Raw genomic sequence first — 24,746 nt, forward strand, 5'->3', positions numbered from 1 at the left:
GGCAAGGTGTTCCGTAGAGAAGCTCTTTCCAACCTTTCACAGAGTTGACTGCCCTGCTCTTGAAAACTACACTTCCTTCGGATTCTTCTCCCACCTCTCTGGCTGCCTCTTTCAGGTCTCCTGTGCCAGCCTCTTCTCCCATCCCTGCCTCTAAACAGTGGGGTTTGTTAAGCCTCTCCTCTCCTCACTCAGCCGTAATGTCAATATCCGTCTCCACACTAATGGTTCCTGAGTTTATGGCCCTTCTGCAGACATCTCTTCTAGACTCCAGACTCATATATCCAAAATGACATGGCCATGTGGCTGGAAATCTAGAACTTCTCAGAGGTTCAAAGTTGCCCTTTTCATCTTCTGTTTACATTCTCCTCTAATTTCCCCCAACCTGTAAGTGGCCCTTCCATCCACCCAGTTGCTCAAGCCAGAAATGAGACATCTTTGTGGACATCTGCCTTCCTCTTTTGGATTTAGATCATCATCAAGCCCTGATAATTCTAACTGCAAATTCCATCTCAAGTCCACCCACCTCTCTCCATCTCCAGTGCCACACGGAGGCCAAAGCCTACCCCCGCCCGCATATAGCTGCCTCCTATCTGCCCTCCCTGCTTCCCTTGCTCTCCCGCCCCATTCTCCACGCAGCAGCCAGAGTGCTCTTCCCCAGATGGAAAATGGATTGTACCACTCCTTGTTTAAAACCTCCAATGGCATCCCCTTGCAATAGGAATAAAAACAAAAGCACTTACCAAGATCTACAGGGCCCTCCACAACAAGGCTGACTCTTCAGCCTCCCCTGTGCCAGGACTCTCCTCACAGGCTTCCTTAAATGCCCCAGGTTATTCCTGCCCCATGACTTTGCACTTTCTCTTCCTCTGATTGACCGTTCCTTCCCCAGCTCTTCATATGGCAGAGACCCACTCATCTCAGGCCACTTCCTTCAGCTCCTCCCTCTGCTGCCAACTGTGTTCCCAAAGGACAGGTCTGGGTCTATTTTGCCAGGGCCAGGATGAGGGTGAGGCAAAGCAGGTGCCCAGGTACAAAAGTGAAGGAGGTGCTCACTGTCAGGTTCATGCATGTATCCAAGAGTGAGTGCCCCCTTCCATTCTGCCTCCTGGGTACTTCACTTGCCTCACCCTAATCTCAACCCCATATTTTACTCACCACTGTATTCTCAGTACTGAGCACAGTGCCTGGTGTATAACAGATGCTGACAAGTATTTGTTGAATTAATGAGCAATTCAGCTTTGTGGGGTTCACCTGGTTAAAGTGGCAAAATGAATGGCTGACAAGAGTAGGCCTTTGCTTAACCTCAGCCTCTGGTCTCCCCAGGAGGGTTGCTGTGGTTATTGAGATGGTTTCAGGGTGGAGACTCATAGGTATTCCTCAGGGGGTGGGCTGAATATTCCCTGCATTAGAAGCTTGGGGGGTGGGGACTTGATTCCTGAGCTGCACCCAAGATCTACTGAGTCGTCATCTCTGGAGGGGGTGCCTGGATGTTTGCATTATTGACAGGCTTCCCAGGTGAATGTTACATAGCCTCAGTTCGTGACATAAGGCGAGAGATTCTGAGGTTGCCCCAGGTCAGACCCTACTAGAATCTCTGTGACATGGAACACGTCCTAATGCAACCGAAGTCATTAAATATCAGGGCTACCAAGCAAAAGTTAAGGAATGAAAGGGCCTCTTCTCTTTTATTAGGCACAAGCAAGGGTTCCGAAGGATTGAAGCCATGTGGGCTGCTGGACTGGTCCTGGCCTTCACCACTTCCCTTTGCCTTTTTCCTGTGCACCACAAGGCACACTGGGTAGCTATATTTTAGCAAGAAGCTGACTCATCCAAATTTACAGGGTTTAAGAAAATTAGGTATTAAGCAAAGACAGTGTTGCAAAGATATCTGACACCATTCTGTAAATATTCCTTATTGCAATAGATCTCCAAGGATGTGTTCCTGACCAATAAGGTCAGCATCACTTGGAAATAATCAGAAACACAAATTCTTGGATGCTACCCTCACCAGAAGGCAGGGACTTCTGTGTTTAACAAGCCCCAGGGAAGTCTCAGGAACTGACAACCATTGCTTTTATCTAGTTGGAAGAACCAATTGAACACACATACTCTGGCCAGGATTTTGAAGAGTCTTCCACTTCTTTGAATCTACTTATTTTAGTGATTAAAGCCAAAGTCAAGAGGGGAGGAGACTAACAGTCATGGATCATCTACTAGTTCGTAGGGACTATGTTGGGTACTTAACACTTTTTTTTTTTTTTTTTGAGAGTTTTGCTGTGTTGTCCAGGCTGGAGTGCAGTGGCACGCGATTTTGGCTCACTGCAACCTCGGCCTCCTGGGTTCAAGCAATTCTCCTGCCTCAGCCTCCTGAGCGGCTGGGATTACAGGTGCATGTCACCATGCCTGGCTAATTTTTGTATTTTTAGTAGAGATGGGGTTTCACCATGTTGTCCAGGCTGGTCTGAAACTTCTGACCTCGTGATCATCCCCCTTGGCCTCCCAAAGTGCTGGGATTACAGGCATGAGCCACCGCGCCCAGCCCTTAACACACACTAAATTCATTTTACTCATACTCTATGCCTGGCAGGAACACATAATTATCTCTACATTGTACTGAAAATCATAGAGGTTAAGTAACTTGCCTAGGGTCTTGTGTGCCAAGGTTGGCTTTGTTGACTCTGAAGGCGTTGCTCTTCTCTTCCATCCCACCCAGCCTCCTCTGGGACTGTCCATGCTCCACCCCACTCCACCCCATCTTCTGTCCCTGGTTATTGAGGGTTAGGGCTGCCGAGGACCATGTAGGTTTTGAAGGTGAAATTTCTTGGTGTTCTGGAAGCAAGAAGCACAAGAGAGGAAGCTCGGAGACTTAGAATATTTACCTCCCTTCTGCCTGCCCCCACCTGCCCCTCTTGAAAGAAGACAAATGGATGGTATCACCCTGCATTACAGACTATGATAGGATCCATCTCACTCACTTAAACCTGCTAGTGCAGCACCCTGGCCTCAGCCTGTCATTTCTCACAAAAGTCCTTGTTATGTCATTGTCTCACCAAGTGCCAAACTGCTGCAGCAGACACTGCCTCAGGGGAAGGAGGGAGGGGGAGAAGGTAGGCCAGCAGGGGCAGAACACCTGGGCCAAAGCTCTTGTCCCCAATGTGGCAGCTCAGTGGAAGAACCCTGGGCCCTCTCTGCACAGATCTTTGTACCTGAGTTCTCTGGGGAGCAGCCACCAGGACTAGGAGGAGGAAACCCATATATGAAAAAGTTTTGAGCTGGTGAAGTGTTTCCCCTGTCTCCTGTAAAGTTGTAGTTATATTCCTCACTGTTATTTCCTTGCTTCCTTAGGTCTTGAGGAGGGGTGAGATGGTCTGTAGTCCCTACAGGCTTCTTGGGAGAGTTGAAGGTGTCAGATCTCAAAACTCATTCCCTTGGTGTGGGATATTTAAGGATCAGAGCAAAGCAACTCCAATCATATGTCACTAGGAAGCAAGAGGCCCCAAGAGATCAGCCAGCTTATCCAGTCCCAGCTCCCCAGCAAGACCACATTCAGCTTAACAATTAATGCCTCTTTTCCAGTGTTCCACCCCCTCCTGGAACTCAGAAAGTCCTCCCAAATGGCTGACCCAGTGCCTCGGGCATCTATGTCTTCCCTCCTAGTTCCTACCTACTATTACATCATAATTTAGAGGTTATGCCTTCTAAGACTGTATGAGTTTTGACTCTACCTTCTCTTCACCAAGATCGAGAACCTTCCCTTGGTCTCATAATGTTTTAGGCATTTTGGTGGCCTTTCATCTAGACCCACAACTAACCATCGATGAAGAACTCCTGACTCATGATCCAGAAGGGAAGAACCATGAGTCAGCTACAGGAGTTTTAGTATAAACAGATCCAAGGAGCGATGCATGGAGTTGGGCGCAGAACCTGGGGTTCAAATCCCTGACCCGCTGCTTTCCAGCTGTGTGACTGTAAAACTCACTGAATGTCTCTGACTCTTTCTGACGATGGGCAGTATTGTCATGCTTGAGGTGGCTCCTGTGAGGCAGGTGTCTTTTGCCCTGATTCAGAGGCATAAGAGGAAACCATGGGGAGGATGTGGCCAGCTGCTAGTAGGAAAACCAAGACGTGCATGTAGCAAGAATGCAATCTGTTTGTAAGCCTGTCATTCTCCCGCCACATGGAGGCAGGTGGTGGCACTGAGCCCACTGGGTGTGCTGTCCCCCCTGCCTGCCTGGTGGGCTGAGGGGCCAGGTATGCCCCATGGATGTCTAAGTCAGCAAGAGTTGGAGGAAGAGGCAGCTGCCTTGGAGTTGTTCCTGGGTAGAGGGTGGGCATGAGACATCTTCTAGCCTGGATTTCAGAGGTCCCAGCTCCTGCCTGCAGGACCCCATGGAAGCTGAGTAGATTTGCTAACTCTTTCTTCCCTCCCAGCCCTTGGCTTCCCTACCCAGCAGCACCTTCAACCAGTAGGATTGGGGAGGGCATCCTGTGTCTTCTCAGGCTTCAGTTCAGATGTTCCCAGTAAGGGAACTTAAGGGAAAAATTAAGCTGGCTCTCGGAGGCCTGGGTTCAAATCCTGGTTCTGCTGCGAATCAGTAGAATGATATGGGGCAAGTCACTGTGCCTCCCTGAGCTGTGCATCCTCAGCTGTAAAATGAGAGCATTGTACCAGATGACCTCGCCTCCTCATTAGAGAAATAGGGTGAACTGTGAAGCCCAGTGAGTGTATGCACTGAAGACACCTGGCAGGGATCTAGTGCAGAGCAAACTCCTCAGACACTTTCAGGCCCCTTCCTGCTCCATCCCGCTGCGGAGCTGCCTCTGGCCGCTGGTGGGTTGGCTTCAGCCATCTCCAAACTGCATCCTGACAATGCCTCACTGGAAGGAGAAGCAAGCGGTGTGGGAGAGGGGGACAGGAGGGAGGGAACATGGGGCCAGGATCCCAGAGATTCCCCAGGAAGTACAGAGTTCTTTGCTGGGAGGTTCCTCTAAACCAGGCCCCAGGCCTCCCTTCCCCCTGCTCACCCAGGAGCACCACGATGAAGCACCAAATTAGCTCCATTATTGTAACTCCTCCAAAAATTATAGGCCACATGTTCTGCCAGAGCCAGCTAACGTCTCCCATTGGTAAGCAGGTGACACTAATAGTTATTGCCTCCCTTCCAGGCACCAAGTGCAGAGTGGCAGAAACAGAGTGAGGCTCAGGCTGGGAGGAGAGAGGCCCAAGGAGAAGCCGAGGCACTGGACGGTCCTGATGCCAGGGGTCGCCTGAGCACCACAACAGAAGTTTGCAGATCCTCCCTTTCGCTTAGAGAAACTGTCTCTTTGCACTGTGTGAACCTGGAGACCTCCCTGCTCAGGAATGGCGCTGCCTGGCCTCCAGGGGAGGCCACAGCCCACAGGCCATGCCGGGCCCTCAGGTGGGGTGTCCCTGGGCCTCCTGCTGCTGCTGCAGAGGGGCCTGCTGCTCCCCAGCTGTCCCCACGGCTCGGGTTCCTTCCCCCAGGCGATGCCCAGCTTTCTTTGGCTTCCCACACAGCAGTCAGCATTTCCTCTCTCACCTCTTCCATCCTCCCCCACCCCCATCTGCCTCTCCTCTCACACCAGACAGAGCCATCTCCTGTCGGTGTCAGCTGAGGCAACGCTTCCTCAAGGGGGCAGGGTCCCAAACGGGAGTGGAAATAGCCCATTCCCAGGCATATACCCAAGCCCCTTTCTGCCAGGCCCAGCAGCGGGAAATCACAGATTCCTGGACCTGGGGTGGCTCCTATGTCTCTGTGATCACTGCCCTCCGCACACGCCACAGTTCTGCAGAGCATCCAGCAACTCAGTCCCAGCCCAGTCCTTCCTAGGGATAAAGGTGGGAATCAAGTCGACCTGATGCCTCTCTTTCAAGAACTCCCAACCAAGCCCCCTCTGCAGTTAGTAGTTGAAGTGTAAAGACCTCTCTGGGGATCAGTGTGAGAGCTCAAGGGTCCCCAGAGAATGCAAAGGCTCCTTCTCGTTTCACATATCAGAAAACAGAGGCTTGGAAGGGCTGTGCGTCCCTGGTGATTCTACTTGGAGTTTTCCAGCTCCTAGACTAAGCTGGAATCCCTTTCTCTTACTTTCCAATTCCATCCCACAAGTATAAATTGAGTACTTACTGGATGCAAGGCCAGGGTTCAGGGCTCCAGTAATTTGGAAAGTCCCAAATTCCAGGGACTGCCTACCTCTAACACTGGATGATGATAAGGAAGAACTTTAAAGGTACTACACATAGCTGGCGTTCCTTGAGCTCCTGCTGTGTGCCGATGGGCACTTGGCTGAGATTTGTGTGAATTCTCTTCTTTAATCCTCACAACAACCTTATGGAAAAGGGTAAGTTTTACCCACATTTTACAGATGAGAGAACAAGCATGGAGATGTTATGTTAAAGAGTGTGGAGATACGGCTTGAACAAAGGCAGCCAGACCCCAGGGTCTTCCTCAGCCACCATGCCAAGCCAGTTTGATTTTCTGAAAGGTTGTCCCTGAGAATTATTCACCCAATGCTTCTGGAGCTCTGACTGAGTAAGGTTTGACGGAGCTTTACACGTTCTCTCAGTAACTTGTTTTTAAAAATCTCTTTTAGGCCAGGCTTATGCCTGTAATCCCAGCACTTTGGGAGGCCGAGGCGGGCGGATCACCAGGTCAGGAGATCAAGACCATCCTGGCTAACATGGTGAAACCCCGTCTCTACTAAGAATACAAACAATTAGCCGGGCGTGGTGGTGGGCACCTGTAGTCCCAGCTACTCGGGAGGCTGAGGCAGGAGAATGGCATGAACCCAGGAGGCGGAGCTTGTAGTGAGCTGAGATCGCACTACTGCACTCCAGCCTGGGCGACAGAGCCAAACTCCGTTTAAAAAACAAAACAAAACAACAAAAAGGCAAAACTCTTTTAAAGATTCTCATGTATTTGTTACAACAAATTTGTGAGCTAGGTTTTATAATTACCCCCACTTTGCAGTTGAAGAACCGAAGGCATAGAGGTGTTCAGGAGGTCTCAGAATTCAAAGACCACGCTATGATCCGCCCCCGTGATGCTGTTCACCATGTGATGCCCTCAGGAGAAAATTTTCTCCTGTCCTAGAACCAGGAATAGCTTTGTGTTTCCTAGGCCTCTGGTTTGTCTTTACTTAATGGACACTGAATTCTGTGACTATCTTTCCCTTTTTGTATTATCTGCCAGAATGCTTCAAGTCACTCATGTGGCCTGCCTCTGGGCAGGTTTGGACGGCAGGGCGTACACATTGTGTAGGGCACTCTCTGGGCTCCAGAATTTTACTTTCTTTCACTTATTTTTTGCTACTCTTTAATGATGTTTTAAACTTATTTTTAATCTTGTCATATGTCCTATAAGCTAGTTAAATCTTTTCTGGAGCAACACAAAGTGACAAGCAAAATAAATAAATGTTTTTATTACATGCTGTGCAACCTCAGATAATTCACTTAGCCTCTCTTAGCTTAATTTTCTCTATCTACAGAATTAGGATAATTCCTCCTACCTGCTGAGGATTAAATGAGACAATGTGTGCAAAAAGGCTCCGTAAATTCAATAGTGCTATATAAAGGCAAGGTAACTTGTTACTAATATTGTTGTTATTAGTTACGAGATGGGGTCCCTGCCCCTGGGGCACCTGCACTCAGGGATTGGTAAAGAGGGCATGGCTGTCTGGGACCTACTCCTACGTCACGGGGAAGATACCCAGGGTTGTGTGGCTTGAAGGAGCTACTGATGCTGCCCTGGCTGGAGAACAGAGCTGCATCAAACCGCACGCTGTCCATGCCTAGAGTCAGGGCCTTAGTTGAAGCTGTCCCTACTGCCCTGCCCACTGGGCAGCTAACTGGCCAGAGAGGGACAGGCGATGTCTGCATAACCCCCAAGCCCCCCCAGGGGGAGGTTGGCAGTCCCTGTGAGGTTGTAGGACTCTCCAGAGTGTCTTCTAGGATCTCAACATCATCTGAGAAGACCATGGCCCCTCCTACTCCTAACATCTCAGAATGCTCAAGGACTTGCTGATATGAGATGGGCAGTGGCCTTGGTCTTTGGTGAGAAGGCTGGCTTGGGGCCTGCCAGATCTTCAGGCCTGTCCTCACTATCCCTCCTCGGAGCCTTGGCCCTGCACACCTCGCACTCTCCTCCCTCTTGTTCTCCACTCCACATCTTCCCTTCTTTCCGGCATTCCTCCAAAATTCCTTAATCCTAGACATTTGTAGGCCCAACCCAGCCAGTGCATCAACCCCTCACAGTCTGCAGGGTAGTCCCCGCCCTTCACTGCATTCACGTCATTTTCTAAGCAACAGGGGGACTCGGGGGCTCATCAAAATGTGAGTTGCAGTATTCTTGGGAGAATGGGCTTCTAGTGAAATGTATTTTTGGTGGCTTTCTGCATTTTCTAAAATATCTAAAATAAGAATGTAATACTTTACCTTGAGGCAAAGAACGGTAAAATATATGAGTTATAGAGCATTTAAAGAAAATGATCTCAGTTTTGGTTCTCTGCTCTATCATTTTAAAACTGTGTGACTTCAGGGAATTTCCTTAGTTTTCCCCATCTGTAAAATAGAAATACTGATACCTTCCTGTATTGAGGTTAACTAAGAACATATCCTTGGAAATTCATTTATAAACACATTAGTTATTGTTGTTAGATTCAAGAGCCATAAACCATGGCAAGAACCCAGGAAGGCCCTTTTCTCATGGAAATCGTATTGCACCCTAGTCACAGCCCTGTGGTAGAGATTCTTGTCCACATTTGGCTAAGGAGGAAAGAGAGAGGTGAAGTGGTTTGACAGACCACACAGCAGAGGCCAGCTTCAAGCCCCAGCCTCCTGACTCCAACTCTTGCTTACCTGCAGGCTCTTGGGGCCTGGCACCGAGTCTGCCCTTGGATCCATGCCCCTTGCAGGGTCTCATGGATCCTGACTGAGAGCCCAGAGCTGACTCCATGGCCTTGAAGGCTCTACACCATTATCAGGGCCTCAGCTTCCCTGTGAGTGAAATGAAGAGAGAATCTTTGTCCTCCTTTCTCAACACGTGAGAGACACAAACTGACATGGAAGTGGTTGGGGTTTTATTATAATCACCCTTAAGGGTATTCATAAGGCACATCATCTTCAGGCTGTGAGCTCTCCTTGAAATTCTTTTCCAAACAGAATTTCTTAGGGGAACTAAAAAATGTCCCTGGGACTGGAGTCCTCTGTGGGGAGGAGGAGTGACAGAAAGCCAATTAAACAAGATGGAACAGGAACAGGCCCCTTGCTGCTTCCCTGGCGTGTGGTGGACACAGCGTGTGCATGTGTGTGTGTGTGTGTGTGTGTGTACATGAGCCTATGTACACACACACAGGGGGCTGCCTGGGGTCTGGCCAGACTCAGGGTGGGTGGCGGAAGACTCAGGGTGGGTGGCGGAGGGCTCTGCTCAGATTCTGCTTCCCTATCTCTTGCAGGACGCAGACAGGAGCGCAGCCAGAGTTTCTCTGCTAAAAATTCTCCAAATAGGGTTGGGGGAATACTTTCCTAGGGAACGCCCACTCCCTAAAAAGAGCTGGGTGGCTGCCTGCACTTGGATAGGATTCACTAAAAACACCCTGCCAGCAGGAGTCGGAGTTACAAAGGCCTTCACTGCCAGCCTTTCCCCCGGCCTCTTGTTCTCCACAAACCTACCAAAAAGGCCCAGCAGCACAAAGAAATATTGGTTCTCATAATTTCCCCCATAAGAGTCACCTTGAGCCCTAATCCCCCACTTTCAAAATGCCTGTCCAGGGCCTGCCCGCCCAGCACAGCTTGTCAGCATTAGAATCCTGACTCACACCTTCTTGTCTCCAGGGCCTGCGAGGCACTCTGAGCTTGGCTGTTCCGTGTGCCCTCCTTCCTGCCTTTTTGCTTCCAGCTGACTTTCAGCTAGTTCCTCTGATGTATCGATCCTGGGAGGGGCTGGGCAGGGCTCCCAGCAGTGTCGCTCTCACAGGGCCCTGCAGGAGTGACTCAGCTGGAGATGACTCTGACAATGTGGAGGAGGCATTTTCAAGCAGGTGCCTCAAGTCACAAAGCTAGCCCTGTCCCCAACTTCTCAAGAAGGGAAGTGCTTATCATGTTGTCAGGACACACCGCCAGAGCTGTTTTTTTCTCTCTGGAAGTTGGACTCTTCCTAGCACATGGTCCAATGTGTCACTACAGAGATGTGAGTCAACCAAAGGCTCGAGGAGAGACCGACTCACCCTGGGAAAGAGCCCCACGCCAGTGCCGTTCCCGTGGGTGCAGGGGTGGCATGAGAGGCTGTCCTCTCCCCTCTCCTTCTACAAAGCGGTGACCTCTTTTATTCAAACAAGGTGCAAAGCCTTTTGGGGGCAGCAGAGAGGAGCTCTGGAGAAGGCTGGCAGGGGGCCAGGGTGGCTGAAGAAAGACCCTCTGTCTCTTCCCCTGGACATTCCCCTTCTTTCCTTTTGGGTTTTCTTTCTGGTTCTAGGTGCTCCTTCATGTTCTGTCCCTGAATTCTCTTTAAAGCTCCAACCCAAGTGTAGACCCAAACCCTGCTCCTGGTTCCCATCACATCCTTGAAAGAGGCTGGTAGTATAAAAAAGAACTTCAGATACTAAAGGTGAACAAAAGGAAATAGCCACAGACAAAGCAAACGACACTGCCTCAGGGTCTCCAGCCCCAGGTGGCCAGGACACTTGCACAGGCCCCTCCTCACGTCTTTCCCTGGCAGCTCTCTGCCTGTCCCCGTGGAGTGGCATCCTCTCTTTTATGGACATTTATCTCTAACACTCTGTCTCTTTTCTGGCTGAGACCCCATCCAATTCTTCCACCTGGCTGGGGCCTTCTTCTCAGGCTTCATTTTGGACGGAAGGACTGGTTCATTCTCAGGAGACTTGCAGAACTGGGAGGGTTGAGATGGAAGTGGCTTCCGCCTTCCTATCTCAGGTGGCAACTCCAGCCAAGCCCTAAGGAGGGGCCTCTCTCGGCATATATAGGAAAATGGCTTTATAAGCCCCACAGAAATGCCAATGGCCATAGAAATTCTTAGGAAACAGAGAAAGCAAATGCCATTTGAAACCATAAAAGCCTTCTATGGAGGGTGGAGCCTGGTAAAGGCAATATAACAATCTTAGGGTCCCCACTGCTCCTGGAAATGATGGCCAGTTATTCAATTAGCAACCTTGTTGGGTTTTAAATGTGAGAAGATGGGGCTGCAACTGAGCCGCAGCTGGGGCTGGGGCTGGAGAGAAGTCAGGCAATTGAAAGAGGGATGTGTAGTTGTTTGGATGTGAGGCCTGGAACTTTCGGGGAATGAAGAGGGAAGACAATAGAATGATGGGAGCGGTGGGGAGCTGGGGGCAGGTGCCCATCAGCAGTCTGCTGTGCCGCTGGGAAGTGGTACTCTCCATCACAACAGAACTGCAGTTAAGTGCTGCTCCTCACTTTGTGTTGCTTGGGGTGTGCTGGCGCTAGGCCCGTGTTCCGTGACTGGGTCAATAAAGGAAGAGCCATCAGAGACCAAGAGGAGGATGACATTTAGGAAGAGCTGGAACGTTGGTGCCAGAAGAGACTATGCTCATATATGCTTTCCCCACCCCAGGAAGAGGCAGGACACATGGAGGGAGCCTGTGTTAGCCAGTTCCTGAGAAGGCAAGATGGGGAGGGCTTGGAGCACATGCAGCCGGCTGGCCAGGTAAACCCCTGCTGCTCACCGGCCTGGTGACCTTGAGCAGATTGCCTGAGTTGCTTCATCTGAAGACCGGGGATAACACCAGTACCGACCCTGCAAGGCAGGGGTGAGGAATGAATAAACCATGGCACTTAGAGCCTGGCACACAGGAGGCCAAGAAGCTCTGGTGGACACCCTGCTTAACCTGCAGTTGGAATTCTGCACATAAATTGTCATCTGAGGCTTGTTTTCGCACCCCTTCCTGATCCCACCTCCATTCCCTCCCACTTCAAGTATATCAGACACGGGTTTTGTGAAGAAAACATAAACTAGCTTCTAGGGAAACCCGACCCACGGTCAAGGATGTTGGTGAACTCCACATTGTGTCACATCCAGACAATCAGCCGGGTAGGGCTCTAAATGACAGTCTTTTGAGGCAATCATTGGTGCTTTTCAGTCCATCAAGACAGAGGGCAGTGCCAGCCTGTGCTGGCCAGACATGGGTGAACATTGTGCTGTGGCTCCTCCTGTCCGGGGGCTGTCTCTCTACCCTAATTCCCTCATCCCAAGGCCAAGTGGACTCCATGGAAAGCTTTCTACCCAGATTTCAGTGCAGCCCTAGAGAGGCCCTCAAGGTCTCACAGACTTTGTCCAGAAAGGAAGATATTAAATATTCATGGAGAATGAGTAGGTGTCAATTCAGACATGAGAGGAAAATGTGGCTACAGTGGATGGCTGATGAGGATGAATGAGGGCCAGATGGGCTCAGGGTTGGCAGGGGCGTGGGGGCTGGAGGGAGGGGGAGGATGGCTGCTGTAGAGACCACAGTTTTCTGTATTGCTGCTGACACTAAAACACTATAAAATATGCCAGCAACTGGACAAGGCTGACCTATACTCTATGGCTCACCTTGTCTCCTTCCTCCTCTAAGATAGAAATATTTATGTACCATGGGGAGATTTTGGGTGGGAGTTAATTGGCTCAGGGTCAAAACACTTTGATAAATGGCCTCTTTTTTCCTTGATTTTCCTGTTGATGTTGCTTGTTGGTTTGCCTATTTCTGGTCTTAGGTCTTCCTTGCATGGAAAAGACTAACTTTTGGGATAGGGGAGGGGGTTTTTGCTCTGTGCCCTTTGACATTTCATGCCTTTAACTCCAAATTCTCTCTTTCACCTCTTCCCTACAGGAGAGAGAGGCTCATGGGCACAGGATGAAGGCAGAGAGTGGGCAGGGGCCTGGGAAGGAAAGAGTAAAAACAAGGCAAGAGAATTTCCTATAAAAATCCAGAAACTAGGAAGGCAGTAGGAAGGGCATGGGCTGGGTCTCATAAGACCTGCTTTGGAGCCCAGATTTGCATTGACTCCCAACCACCCCAAGCAAGGTGTGAGAGTTCTCTGGTCTGAGATTACTCATCTATGGCAGGAGGAGGTTGAGCCAGGTCATCTCCGAGGCTCTTTCTAGCTCTGACCACCCCCAAGTCCATGAAAATATGGAGTCATAACACCGTGGTCCGCAGGAAAATGTGAAGCCCCTCAGGGACTGCTCCAATTCTCCCGAGTTGGTTGCTATTCTGGTCATAGTTACACCCCATGACCCTAGTCTCTCTGAATTGCTGCTGATCTAGAAAACTGCATTCCCTTCCTCCTGGATGAATCCTGGAGTTCGAAAGTCTGTGACAGTGCCCAGAGGGGATGTTTGGCTGCTGCTTTCCTTGCGACCAAATAGTCTCTCTCCAGGAGAAAATGTCATTGTGTGTTATTAGGCGGTGGAAGCACTAAGCAAGTGCATATGTTCTGGGAGCAAGGTCGGGGGAAGCATGAGAAGTACATCTGTGTTGGAGAAATCACTTTTTGTTGATGCATGAGCTCGTTGCCTAATGATTTCCCATTCATCCTCTTGTAAAGGAAAGATTAGATATTTATTCCATCCAGAGGCACAGCATACTAATGAGGGGCACACTGGGCTGGGGGCAGGGTCGGCTTGCCCACCAGCTCTGTGCTGAAGCAGGCTGTGAGCAGAGGGAGGGAGGGAAGACAGGGTTGTGGTCTGGTTGCCAGTGGGAGCTGTGCCCTACAGGAAGCTGGCCTGAGTGGGCAATGGGGCTGTCTGGAGGCTAGGGAACTCATCAAGAGTGAACGTGGAACTGTCTCCACTGTCTGGGCCTCTGGCAGCTTTGTAAGGCCATTTCTTCTGAAGCAGCGGAGAAGGACCTATTGTGAAAGGCCAAGTTTAGAAACAACTTAAATAAGAACACCCAAGGCCAGCAGAGCTCAGCAGCTCTGCTTACTGCAGGTCAGAGCCCTGTCTGGACCATTAGCTTTGTTTTCCAGCATCACATGGGAAACCTTTAGCCCCCTGGAACCAAGAACAGCTACAGGTCCTAATTTTGGCTCAAGTGAGAGAGTGTGGAAGGGTAGGGGCACATCCGTCACCTCTGCAGCAGGAACCGTTTGTGGACTTGGAGTCCTCACCTGTGGCGGAAGGAACCTGCTGCTGCTCAGCTGTGGGAGTGTGTGACCCGACTCCCGGATTGACCATGGAGGCCCTAGTGAAGGCTGCCCGTGGGATGGAGTGTGGAACCCACACCTCTCCTCTTTCCTTTCTGGGCTCTTGGTGGATTTTCAGCAATCCTTCTCTAGAGGAGCCTTGGCCCCCTGGGCAGTCCCAGAAAAGTCAAGGTCCTGTTGGCTTTAGAACCTGGGACCGGACACAGTGAGGCACATTCTCAGGATCTGAGCTTTGAGCATGGAGGGACCCCTCCCTGCACCCTCCAACCTCCAATTTCCTCCTAGTCACTACAGGACATGAGGTCTGAGGTTAGGGCTGCTGTTACTATTCTGGAGCAGGAAAAGCTGCTCCTTGCTTGATGTTCCCATCTGACCAAGAAATCCTTCCAGGGAGGCAGCCAGGCTCTTCACCGCCTCCCCTGCTTTGGTGAGAGGTACAAAGGAGAGGTCCCATCCATCTCTGCATTGGCAGGGGTGGAAGGAATAAACTGTGAGTAGGATGCACTGGACATTTCCATTGGTCTAAGGGAGGGGGTGTCAGAGAATAACAAGGATTATGAGACCAGGCCCAGGGGAGCATGGGGGCAAATGAACATCCAGCAAAGACAACAGGGGAGCTGCAAAGCTCCTGCTGAGCAGTGAACACACAAGGGAGCCCTGCAGCCCTACCAAGGACCTGGTGGCTTCTGATCCAGGTGGGTGGGGGCCAGGCAGCTGGGAGAGCCACTGCTGGGCTCACTTGGACTGCTCAAAGAGAGGCGCAAGCCTACCACCATCCTTGTTCAACCTACTGTCATCTCTTTTTCAGGACAATCACATCCCCACTAACTTTCCTGCCTTTGCTCTGACTGTGTACAGTAGTCTAGTCCCAGCCCATCAGCTGCAGTGATCCTTTTGAACTTTTGGTTGTGGAACCATATTAACCTCTCGGGCCTCTTACCTCTCCCACTTTATCTTTCACTCTTTCCCCTCCCCAGCCCTGTTTCTGCTTCTGCCACATTGGTCCTCTTGCTGTTCTTTGTTTTTCTCTTTTTTTCCCTTCCTTCCTTCTTTCCTTCCTTCCTTCCTTCCTTCCTTCCTTCCTTCCTTCCTTCCTTCCTTCCTTCCTTCCTTCCTTCCTTCCTTCCTTCTTCCTTCCTTCCTTCCTTCCTTCTTTCTTCCTCTCCCTCTCTTTTTTATAGACAGAGTCTTGCTCTGTTGCCCAGTCTGATGAATCACAGCACAGTGCTGTGATCATGGCTCACTGCAGCCTCGATCTCCCAGGCTCAAGCGATTGTCCCACCTCAGCCTCTGAGTTGCTGGGATTATAGGCATGCACCACCATGCCTATTTTTTTTTTTTTTTAATTTTTGTAGAGACGAGGTCTCCTTGTTTTGCCAGCGGCTGGTCTCAAAATCCTGGCCTCACACGATCCTCCTGCCTCAGCCTCCCAAAGTGCTAGGAATACAGGTGTGAGCCAATGTGCCTGGCCTCTTTCTTGTTCTTTGATCATGCCAGATGCCATCCCACTGCAGGGTCTTTTCTCTCTGCCTGGACCTCTCTTCCTGCAAATATCTGCAGGGTTCTCTCTCATATTTCAGGTCTATGCAAAGGGCACCCTCTCAGGGAGGTCTCCCCTGCCCACCCTCCGCAACCTACCCTTCCCAACCCAACTCTCCTATCACACTTCCTGCTTCATTTTCTCCATGTCATTTATGACTCTCAGACATACTATTTATCTTAGTCATTTGCCTTCCTCCACTAGAGCATAAGCTCCACGAGAGCAGGGACTTTGTTGACTGCTGCATCCTCAGCATCTAGGACCATGCTTGGCACTTAGCAGATGCTTAAACAGGTCATTGCTGAATGAATAATTCCCAAGTGATTCCTCCTTTGACTTCCTCTGTTCCCTTTCTCTTGATCTCCTCCTGCTCGGTGCTCTTTGCTGCCTGCCGCTCTTTCTCCTTCATCCTGGCTGTGGGCGTTCCCAAAGCTCAGTTCTTGTTCCTGAATTCTCCTTCAGCCATCTGTATCCCTCATCCCACTCACTCACTCTTCTCACTTCAATACTCACCTCAATCTCCCCCTTTTTCCTTTTAATGTAATTTAAATAATTGTGTTCCTTTCATTAGATTTTACTTGCTCTGAAACCTCTGTTGAACTGTGAGTTCCTTGAAAGCAAGGACTATGTTCGTCCCTTGAAAGCAAGGACTATGTTCGTCCCTTCAATACCCAGTTAGTTGTTCTAGGACCCAACTATGTTCTTTGAGGGCTCGTTGAAGACCTGTTTAGTGGATGAAGATTCAATACGCTTACCTCTTACTCCTGCCCATCTCCTGCCCAGGACAGACCTAGAAACCTGAGATCCAAGGTGGACACTTTGAAGGCGTTGTGTCGAACTGCCGGTCAATGAAGCTTTGGGAGGCTTCATCCCCGGGTGATTCAATGAGTCACAGTGGATCAATTAGCTGATTCTTTGGCTCTACTTGAAAAAGCCTTTTGTGGCCACTCTGGGATCTCATTTGACTTGAGTGTGTGGGCGTGAGAAGAGGATGCAACAGAAAATTTTTTCAGGCAAGCAAGGCAATTTCATTTCAGGAGGCCTGTCTTCCCCCAACATGCTGGGCCAGTGAGGGACCTGCATGTCCCCAAGACGACAGAACTGGTTTCCTGCCTCCCCCATCAGACTGCAAGGTCTTCAGGGCAGGACTGGAGTTGAAGTCATATTCCCAGCCTGGTGCCTGCTACATAGTAATTACTCTGCAAGTAGTTATTATACAAAGAAAAGAAACCCAATCTTATGAGAGAGAAGTTCTCTCTAGATCCTTCCCTAAGTCCAAAGAGAACAAAGAAACATACTTGCCTTCCTCTGACTTCCTCTTTTATCATGCTCTGTCCTTCACTGTCATCAACATAACCTGGCCTAAAACTTTTCTTTTCTAGAAGCAGCTTTTCTAGAGCAATCTCATCTGACTCCGATTTCTTTTCTTCACGTCTCCTAACACCTGTGCACATGGCTTGCAGTGCAGCAGCTTGCATAATTGTGTTGTAAGCATCCTGGACTGGTCTGTCCCCAGGTGTGTGCCTTGTGTATGAGGGGTTTGGGGTCTGGGGGGCACAGGCATCTCCTACAGTTCCCATCAGCCTGGGCACCCTGATGTGGAGGGCTCTTGCTCTGCCTTCCTTTCCATAGCCCAGCCCATGGCTCTGCATTCAACAAGTGACCAATGATGCACTGACCAGCACATAGTCGGCATTCAATGAATAGCTATTAAACTAAAGAGAAAGGACGTCAAACCTAGTGCTCACAGAAAGGAAATGGGGGAAAAGGTAAAGGAATCCAATGTCAGCACCAAACCTACTCTCCAAAATGACCAGATTTTGAGATGAGTGAGAGAACCTAAGCAGCCCACAAAGAAAAAACAGAACAAAACACTCTTCTGGATCCCCTGATGAGCTGCACAATTTCAGTGTTTATTTTCTGTCCCAAGAAACAATGTAACCATGCTTCCCTCTGGTGGTATAAGGATCATGAGTTCAAATCTTGGCTTTATTATTTCTGTTTGGGTGACAATGGGTAAGTCACTTAAACAAACTTCATTTGTCTATTTACATACAGGGGATCACCATAAGCATTGTGGTGAGGATGAAACAGGGCAAAGCAGGTTGTGCCCTTGGTAGCTAGCAGGAGCTCAATAAGTAATGACCGGCACATTCCAGTAAATGGGGATTGGGAAGGAAACGGGAGGGAGGGAGCTGAGTGCCGGCATAGGAAGGTGGCTCATGGGAAAAGGAGGAGGATGGGTTGCTGATGGGGCCTCCCCTGTGGCAGAAACCTCCTAGAGGACATTCCCCAAGGGCTTGAAGAGAGGCCTGACTCTTACTGACATTTAAGGGAAGAGTGAAGATGTCTGGAAATTCTGCCCGGTGGCTTATCACTGTGCGGTTTAGGCCTCTGCTATGGAGACCACACTCCAGAGAATGGGTAGCTCTGTTCTGTGAAAGCATGAGAGCCAAGAACTTCCTAGGGGGGAGGAGCTGAGAATCACAGGCCTCTAGAGATGGTTTAATACTGAGGAAAATGCAGCCCAGAGATGGAAAGTCACTTTTTCAAGGTCACACAGACAACACACGGCATAGCCAAGACAAGAAATAAAAAAGGAATCATAATATCCAACAACCAGTCAGAACAGGTGACCTGGACTGAAGGGGAAGGTCAGGCCTGGGAGTGTTATAGCAGGAAGGCACCAGAGGAATAGGGCTCAGCAATTGCTCTGTGACAGTGCTGTCCTGGGTGGCTGTGTACTCTGTTTCATTTACTACATATAATACCAATAGGACTAGAAGCCATTATTATCCCCGTCTTGCTGATGTCAAACCTGAGGCACAGTTTAGATAATGTCCCAAGGTTTTAAAGCTAGAAAGTGAGGAAGTTAGAATGCAACTCAGGGTGGGTTGACAATAAAGCCTGCACTCCTTCTGCACAGCTCTGCTCATTTCCGACCAGAGGCTATTCTACCATTTAAGGCCTCCCTTCCTCCCTGCATACCCTCAGTCCAGGTTCTCTGGAAGTATATGGAACACTTCATCACCCCTAAAACACACACACACACAAATGCACACTCACAAACATACACATACACATGCATGCACACACACACGCTAGCCTAGTCCAAAAACAACATACATGCACACACACACACACGCACACTCTAAACTAGTAGGGACCTGGTAAGGCAGGAAGATGGCTGAATCCATTAGCACCACCAAACACAGCACATATTTATGGCCCCAATTACAGCCTTCGTCTCCCACTACAGTGAAGGAGAGGGAATAGCCACAGGAATAGTTGTGTGCGGTGGGGTCTGAGTCCTCTGTAGCAATAACTACAAGATTAGAGATGTTAGCAAACCCGGGTGACAGCAGCTCTATTATAATGATAAATCTACAGCTTTATTTAGAAATAATGAGACTGGGGGCAGAAGACGCTAGGAGGGAAGAGCATGGTGATTTTAGCCAATTGAAGCTCTAGTTGGAGAGAGTGGCAAAGCTCTGGGTATGCCCAAGAGACCATCAGGGGCCCTTGGGCAAGCCAGGCAGGAGGAGAGATGGGGGAAGCAGGAGGGCAGCGCTTCCCAGGGCTGGAATGGGTGTGGTGAACTCCCAAAATTTCCATCCCAGGCCTGAGTTTCTTAATTCCACGCAATGCAAGAGGCCTCTGACTGTCCTGCAGGCCCGGTTTGCTCTGGCTCTCCAGCCAGTGGGGCATATGAGCTGCTGTGCTGCCCAGACTTCCCTCTGGAACAATCTAGGGTAGGGAGGTGAGTGTCCCTTGAGGCTTAAGATTTGCAATTAACAAAGAGCTAGACTCCCCAGATGTGTACCTCCCCTTCACTAGCCTTGAGCTCAGGGTTCTGTGTTTGTGAGAAAACAATGCAAATGTTTCAGGCTTTGGTACTTCAAGTCAAGCACAAAGGTGGGGGCGGGAACAAGGGACCTGCCTGGTGCCACCTGCCAGGGCTCAATCTGATTCCCCTGCACAAACTCAGGGAGCAACACAGGCAGCATTCACATCACTTTGGTGAGCACAGAGCAGCCTCCAAGTCCCCTTTCTCATGGCACCTTTCCTTCTGCTCAGCGTGTGGGTCACGGACCCTCTGCTTTGGTCCAGACTACCTGATCTGACTGGTTACCCCAGACACAAACCATCCCATTCACCTCTGAACAAGTGCACAGGCTGGGTCTCTCCCAACCAAGCCTGGCTCTAAGCCATTTTCTAAATACTACTTGAGCTGCTTCTCCTCCAAGAAGCCTTCCCAGGTTAACTCCATTCAATTCCAACTGCTTCTTTAATAGTCTTTTCCTTGGGCACCCATATATAGTTTTAATTGAATTAAGTAAGCCACTGGTCATTTAACAAGAAAGTACTGGGTTCTTACACTCAGCCCTGAGGGAAAATACAAGAGAAAGTCAAATGTGGGTCACAAGCCATTCCTGAGCCATTGGAAGGACTTTACAAGGTAGAATATGACTCAGGATATAACTTGGGGATACAGAGAACACACTGGAGAGGCAGCTGCTGTGAGACCGGGAGGCCACATGGAGGATGACGGCAGTTAGGCTCTGAAAGGTGGACTGGTTTGCACCAGGCAGAGAGGTGGGAACAGGCCTGCCTGACATGGAGAACTTGTTGGCAAAGGCAAGAGGCAGAAATGTCAGCTGTTTTTCTGAAGCTGCTGGATTCCTGAGCTCAGGTCCAAAGGGCAGCTCTGGGAATGGAATCAGACACATGGGAGAGATGGGAGCTGGCTGTTGGCTGTGCTCAGCTCATCAGTATTGCTCCCCATTGTGCTGGCTGTGGAAATTCATATACACCCAGTGCTCTGTCATTCCTGGTGACTATGATGACTTGGGCCTCCCTGGCCCCCAAATAATTAAAATATGACCGCACCACAAATAGGTACAAGCACCAGCCTTCTTGCACCTCTTCCCCCTCTTTTTGCTTGAGTCCTTGCCTGGCAGGGTGATGAACCTGCTCCTGAGAATTCTATCTGCTGGTGGGGCTGTGGGTTGGAGGGTGGCAGGGGACTCATTTGAGAAGAAACATCCAGCTCAGACAGTAAGACAGACTGGCTGAGCATGGGTGCGGCTCTGCAGCTTGGGAAACTCCTGCAGCTGGACTCCCTCTGCACCTGGACTTGCTCTGCGCCTGGACTCCCGCTGCGCCTGGACTCCCGCTGCGCCTGGACTCCCTGTGCACCTGGACTCGCTCTGCACCTGGACTCCCTCTGCACCTGGACTCCCGCTGTGCCTGGACTCCCTCTGCACCTGGCTGGAATGCTGTCCCTTCCTCTTGGGCTGTTGACTTATTTATGACTGTCCTTCTCCACCTGATTTAGTTCTCCTTATCCAGGAGACCTTCACCAGCTGTCCTAACTCTAAGGCTCCTACAACTGTACACAGCGGATCGTATTTGCTGCTTTGCACTGCCAGCTACTGCATGGACTTTTCCTGTCTCTGTAATTAGATGACAAGTTTCTGTGGGTCAAAGAGGCTGTTTCCTACCCCAGGCCCCCCTCACCCCCATGCCTGGCAGTGTTCTTAGGAGGAGGAGAGGGAGGGGGGCTATAACGATAATAGTTGAGGATGATGAGTATGGTGGTGATTTGTTCCATGCTCTTTGGTTGATCTGCCCTTTTCAGAAGCCAGGCTGGGGAAGTGGTGATGGGACAAGGGCAGGACAGCCACGGGGTTCTCGGATATGGAAAGGTGTATCCAGGTGAGAAGTGTGCTTGGGGACAGACTGCTTATCCCAGGCATGAGGCTTCCAGTCATGCCTAGAGCCAAAGACACCAGATGGTGGACTCTGGCAAGGAGCAAAGGAGGCTCCTAGAAGGGCTGAGCTGAGCTCTGCTCAGCTGGCCCTCACGCCCTTCCCTGGGTGGCAGCCTCACTCTGAGGAGGGCTGAGCTGCTTTTCTCTACCTGCCCAGTTACCATAATGAAACCACAGCCTAAGGAGACCACAGGGAAGAGCTGCACCAGATGTAAACTTCAGAGTGATTTATGGGGTGGAGCGCTTGGGCCCGGGGCTGCCGCACAGCTGCTGTTCTGATCCACCCCGTCTGCCTGCTAGCCAGCCGGCTACTTATGTTCTTCTTAGGGATGACATTTCAGGAAAGCAAAGGTGGGGGAGGCACTGGGCCATTGGGCTGGACTGGTCAAAGTCAGCACAAGTTATGAGAATGGGGTGTCCCCCAGACTCTTCCTGGGGTGTAAGCAGAGCCCACCAAGCTTTCTCACTTCGAACAAATCAAGATTTACACCCTTTGCACGCCAGAGCAGGGCTGATTTTCCCAGCCCCTCTCTTCACAGGCTCAACACAGAGATATTGAGTATTGACTATCTGAGCGGGAGTCTGCAGACAGAGTGGGGTCGCCCCTCCTCAGAGATACAGCGCAGGAAATATCCAGGTTGCTGCTCAACCTGTTAGCACTCAAGACAGCAGATGCAAGGCCACTGGAGCTTGGAGGGAACGCCCCCACTGAGCTCTTAGCTGCCTGGGGGTGGGGGGGTGGCTTAGAGAGAGGACACTAGCTATACCTGCAGGACGCAGCTATACAGTTTCCTCAACTCGGGACTGGAGCAAAGGGCTATGCCAGACCGAAGGGCTCCAGATGTGCCCTCTCCAGTTCTCTGTGCCAAACCTGTGCTCCTTTCTCTTAAAAGCCAACTTGAGCCCCAGCTCCTTGAAACCTTCCCTGGTTAATTTCAGCTGATTGCAAACAGCCCAGCACCCACCTCCTGTGTAGGGGTTAGTCAGGTCTCCTTTTGGGCTGGCCTCCCCCATCTCCCATACATGACTGGGAAAACAATGCCCAAGCGAAGGGACTCTGCTCTGTGTCGTCATTCGTGCTGTTCATTAGGTATGTCCAGCTCTCCTTCTGGGCACTCGGTAGGATTAATTTGCCCCTTCTCCCTCGATATTAGGAGTTACCATGTGTCTTGTTCTAATGGGAGTGGAAGTGACATGTGTCACTTCTGCGTGGAAGCTTTAATAAATAGTGCATGATTTGCCACGTCCTCTTCCTCCTGATGTTTAACTGTGGGGGCCCGTGTCTAAATGCAGCGTCTGTTGGCTTGGGTCCCCAGGTAACAAGGTGGAGTAGAGTCCCCAGCCCAGATGCAAAGCACACAAAACATGAACAAGGCATAAACTTTGGTTGTCTAAAGCCACAAAATCCTCAGATCGTTTGCTGCTGCAGCATAGCCTGGTTCAGCCTAATTGATATGGCCTGTTTCGATTGCCTATGCCAGGTTTCTGTATCTATATCAGTACTCTCTATATCAGTACTCTCAGTAGAAAGAACCATCCCAGAACATGCAACCAGAAGCCACAGATAAAAAATCCCTCCCCTTCCTAGCTACATGGGGACTCTGCTGTCTGCCATTCCAACCTGGGGCAGAGTGCAAGGGTAGGCTGGGCCACTGGGCAGTTTCCAGAGTCCCTCTTCATATCCCAAAGGGAAAAGGCCCATTTGTCTCTAGGAAATGAGGGGTTGGGGACATGTCCAACCCAACCCAGAACCACTAATCCTCAAAAAGCCAAGGAACAGGGCTGTACTCACACTTGTGGCATATTGGATGTCCTTCCAGATGGAGGTTTCCCGAGACAGATCAGAGGCCTCAAAGAGGTTGTCCATGATGACCTCACCAATCATGTCATGGCGGGAGAAGCGGTCGAAGTCGAAGACGCTGAGATGCAGCTTGCGGTCAGCCAGCTCCTCATAGGGCACAGGGAAGTGGAAGTTCTCATCAAAGGTGGGGTTCAGGGTCTTGCGGTGCACCCGGGTCTGCAGCTTGCATTTGCGGTCAGGCAGGAGGTAGATCTTGACATAAGGGTCAGAGCTTCCGCAAAAGTCCTTGGCAGGGAGGTCAAAAGCCTTCAGGATACGCACAATCAGGGTCTCCGTCTCGTAATCATAACGTAGGCTGAAGTTGATCTTCCCGCAGCTTTTGGTGGCCTCAGACTTGGCATCGTCCCCATCCACCGACTTCTGCTTGTAGAGCTCAGGCTTGATGCGGCCAATGCTGGTGGGCTGCTCTGCTGCTGGTGGAAGCTCGTTGCCATAGTCTACACTGGAGACGTGCATCTGCCTTGGCAGGTGGCGCTTGAAGGACGTGTGCCTGGTAGAGGGCAGGAGGGGGCAGAGGGAGTGTGGTCAGGGCTCAGGGGAAGGGGGATGAAGGCAGACACGAGCCTGGAAGCCCTGGCTCATTGTATCCCTTGTTGAGCCCCCTCTTCCTTCCTCTTCTTGACCCCACTTTTCCTCTGCACACATTTGGTGTACAAGGTTGTGGTGAGCATTACATGTCTTAATATATGTAAAGTAGTTGGAATGGCGCCTGATATATAGTTAGCTCAATAAATGTTAGCCATTGTTATCATAATCACTTTTTCCTGCTTTTCTGTTACCTGCTTTTTAGGTTTACTTCCTAGTAGACAAAACTCTGGTTTCCTTATTAAATCATGAGATCCCTTAAGAGAAGGACCATCCCTTCTTATCATCAATGTGGCACCCCCTTCATCACCATCATCAGCATCTCCATTTGTTGGGCATTTGCTATACAGCAGGCAGCGGAGTGGTAAAAGCATGGGCTTTGGAGTTAGACTGCATAGGTCAGTCTTGGCTCTGTCACTTTCCAGTTGAGATCTTGGGAAAGTTATTTAACCTCTCTGTGCCATAAAAACGAGGATAATAAAAGTAACGACCACATAGGATTGCTGTGAGAGTAAAATGAATTGATTACATATGAAGTGCTTAGAACAGAGCCAAGCATAATCATAAGCAATATATGTGTTAGCTCTCCTTATCGATTACATTCATTCTTCCATTGGCTCCTCACAACTGCCATATAAAAGTCATCAGCCTTATTTTACAGTTGGAAAAAGCGAGGCTAAGGGAAGGTGAGGAACTTGCCCAAGGCCATATGACAAACTGTCAGTGTGACCCCCAGCATGTTCATTCCTGGCCTCCAGTCTGAAGATCAGGACTCATTCTCTTTGGTTGGTCCCCTGAGGGCCTGGA

The 24,746-nt window shown here is 50.2% G+C and overlaps 1 protein-coding gene across 2 annotated transcripts in view; it reads right to left on the reverse strand.

Moving 5' to 3' along the window:
* Positions 1 to 24,746, reverse strand: part of SYT6 (synaptotagmin 6) — a 60,818-nt gene that overhangs the window by 21,277 nt on the left and 14,795 nt on the right. For both annotated transcript variants that reach the window (XM_025401595.1, XM_025401605.1), the window contains one exon: positions 23,286 to 23,844. In XM_025401595.1, the coding sequence (XP_025257380.1) occupies positions 23,286 to 23,844 (559 nt within the window). The remainder of the gene's footprint in view (positions 1 to 23,285; positions 23,845 to 24,746) is intronic.

The sequence above is a fragment of the Theropithecus gelada genome, chromosome 1, assembly GCF_003255815.1.
Source record: "Theropithecus gelada isolate Dixy chromosome 1, Tgel_1.0, whole genome shotgun sequence".
Classification (NCBI taxonomy): domain Eukaryota; kingdom Metazoa; phylum Chordata; class Mammalia; order Primates; family Cercopithecidae; genus Theropithecus; species Theropithecus gelada.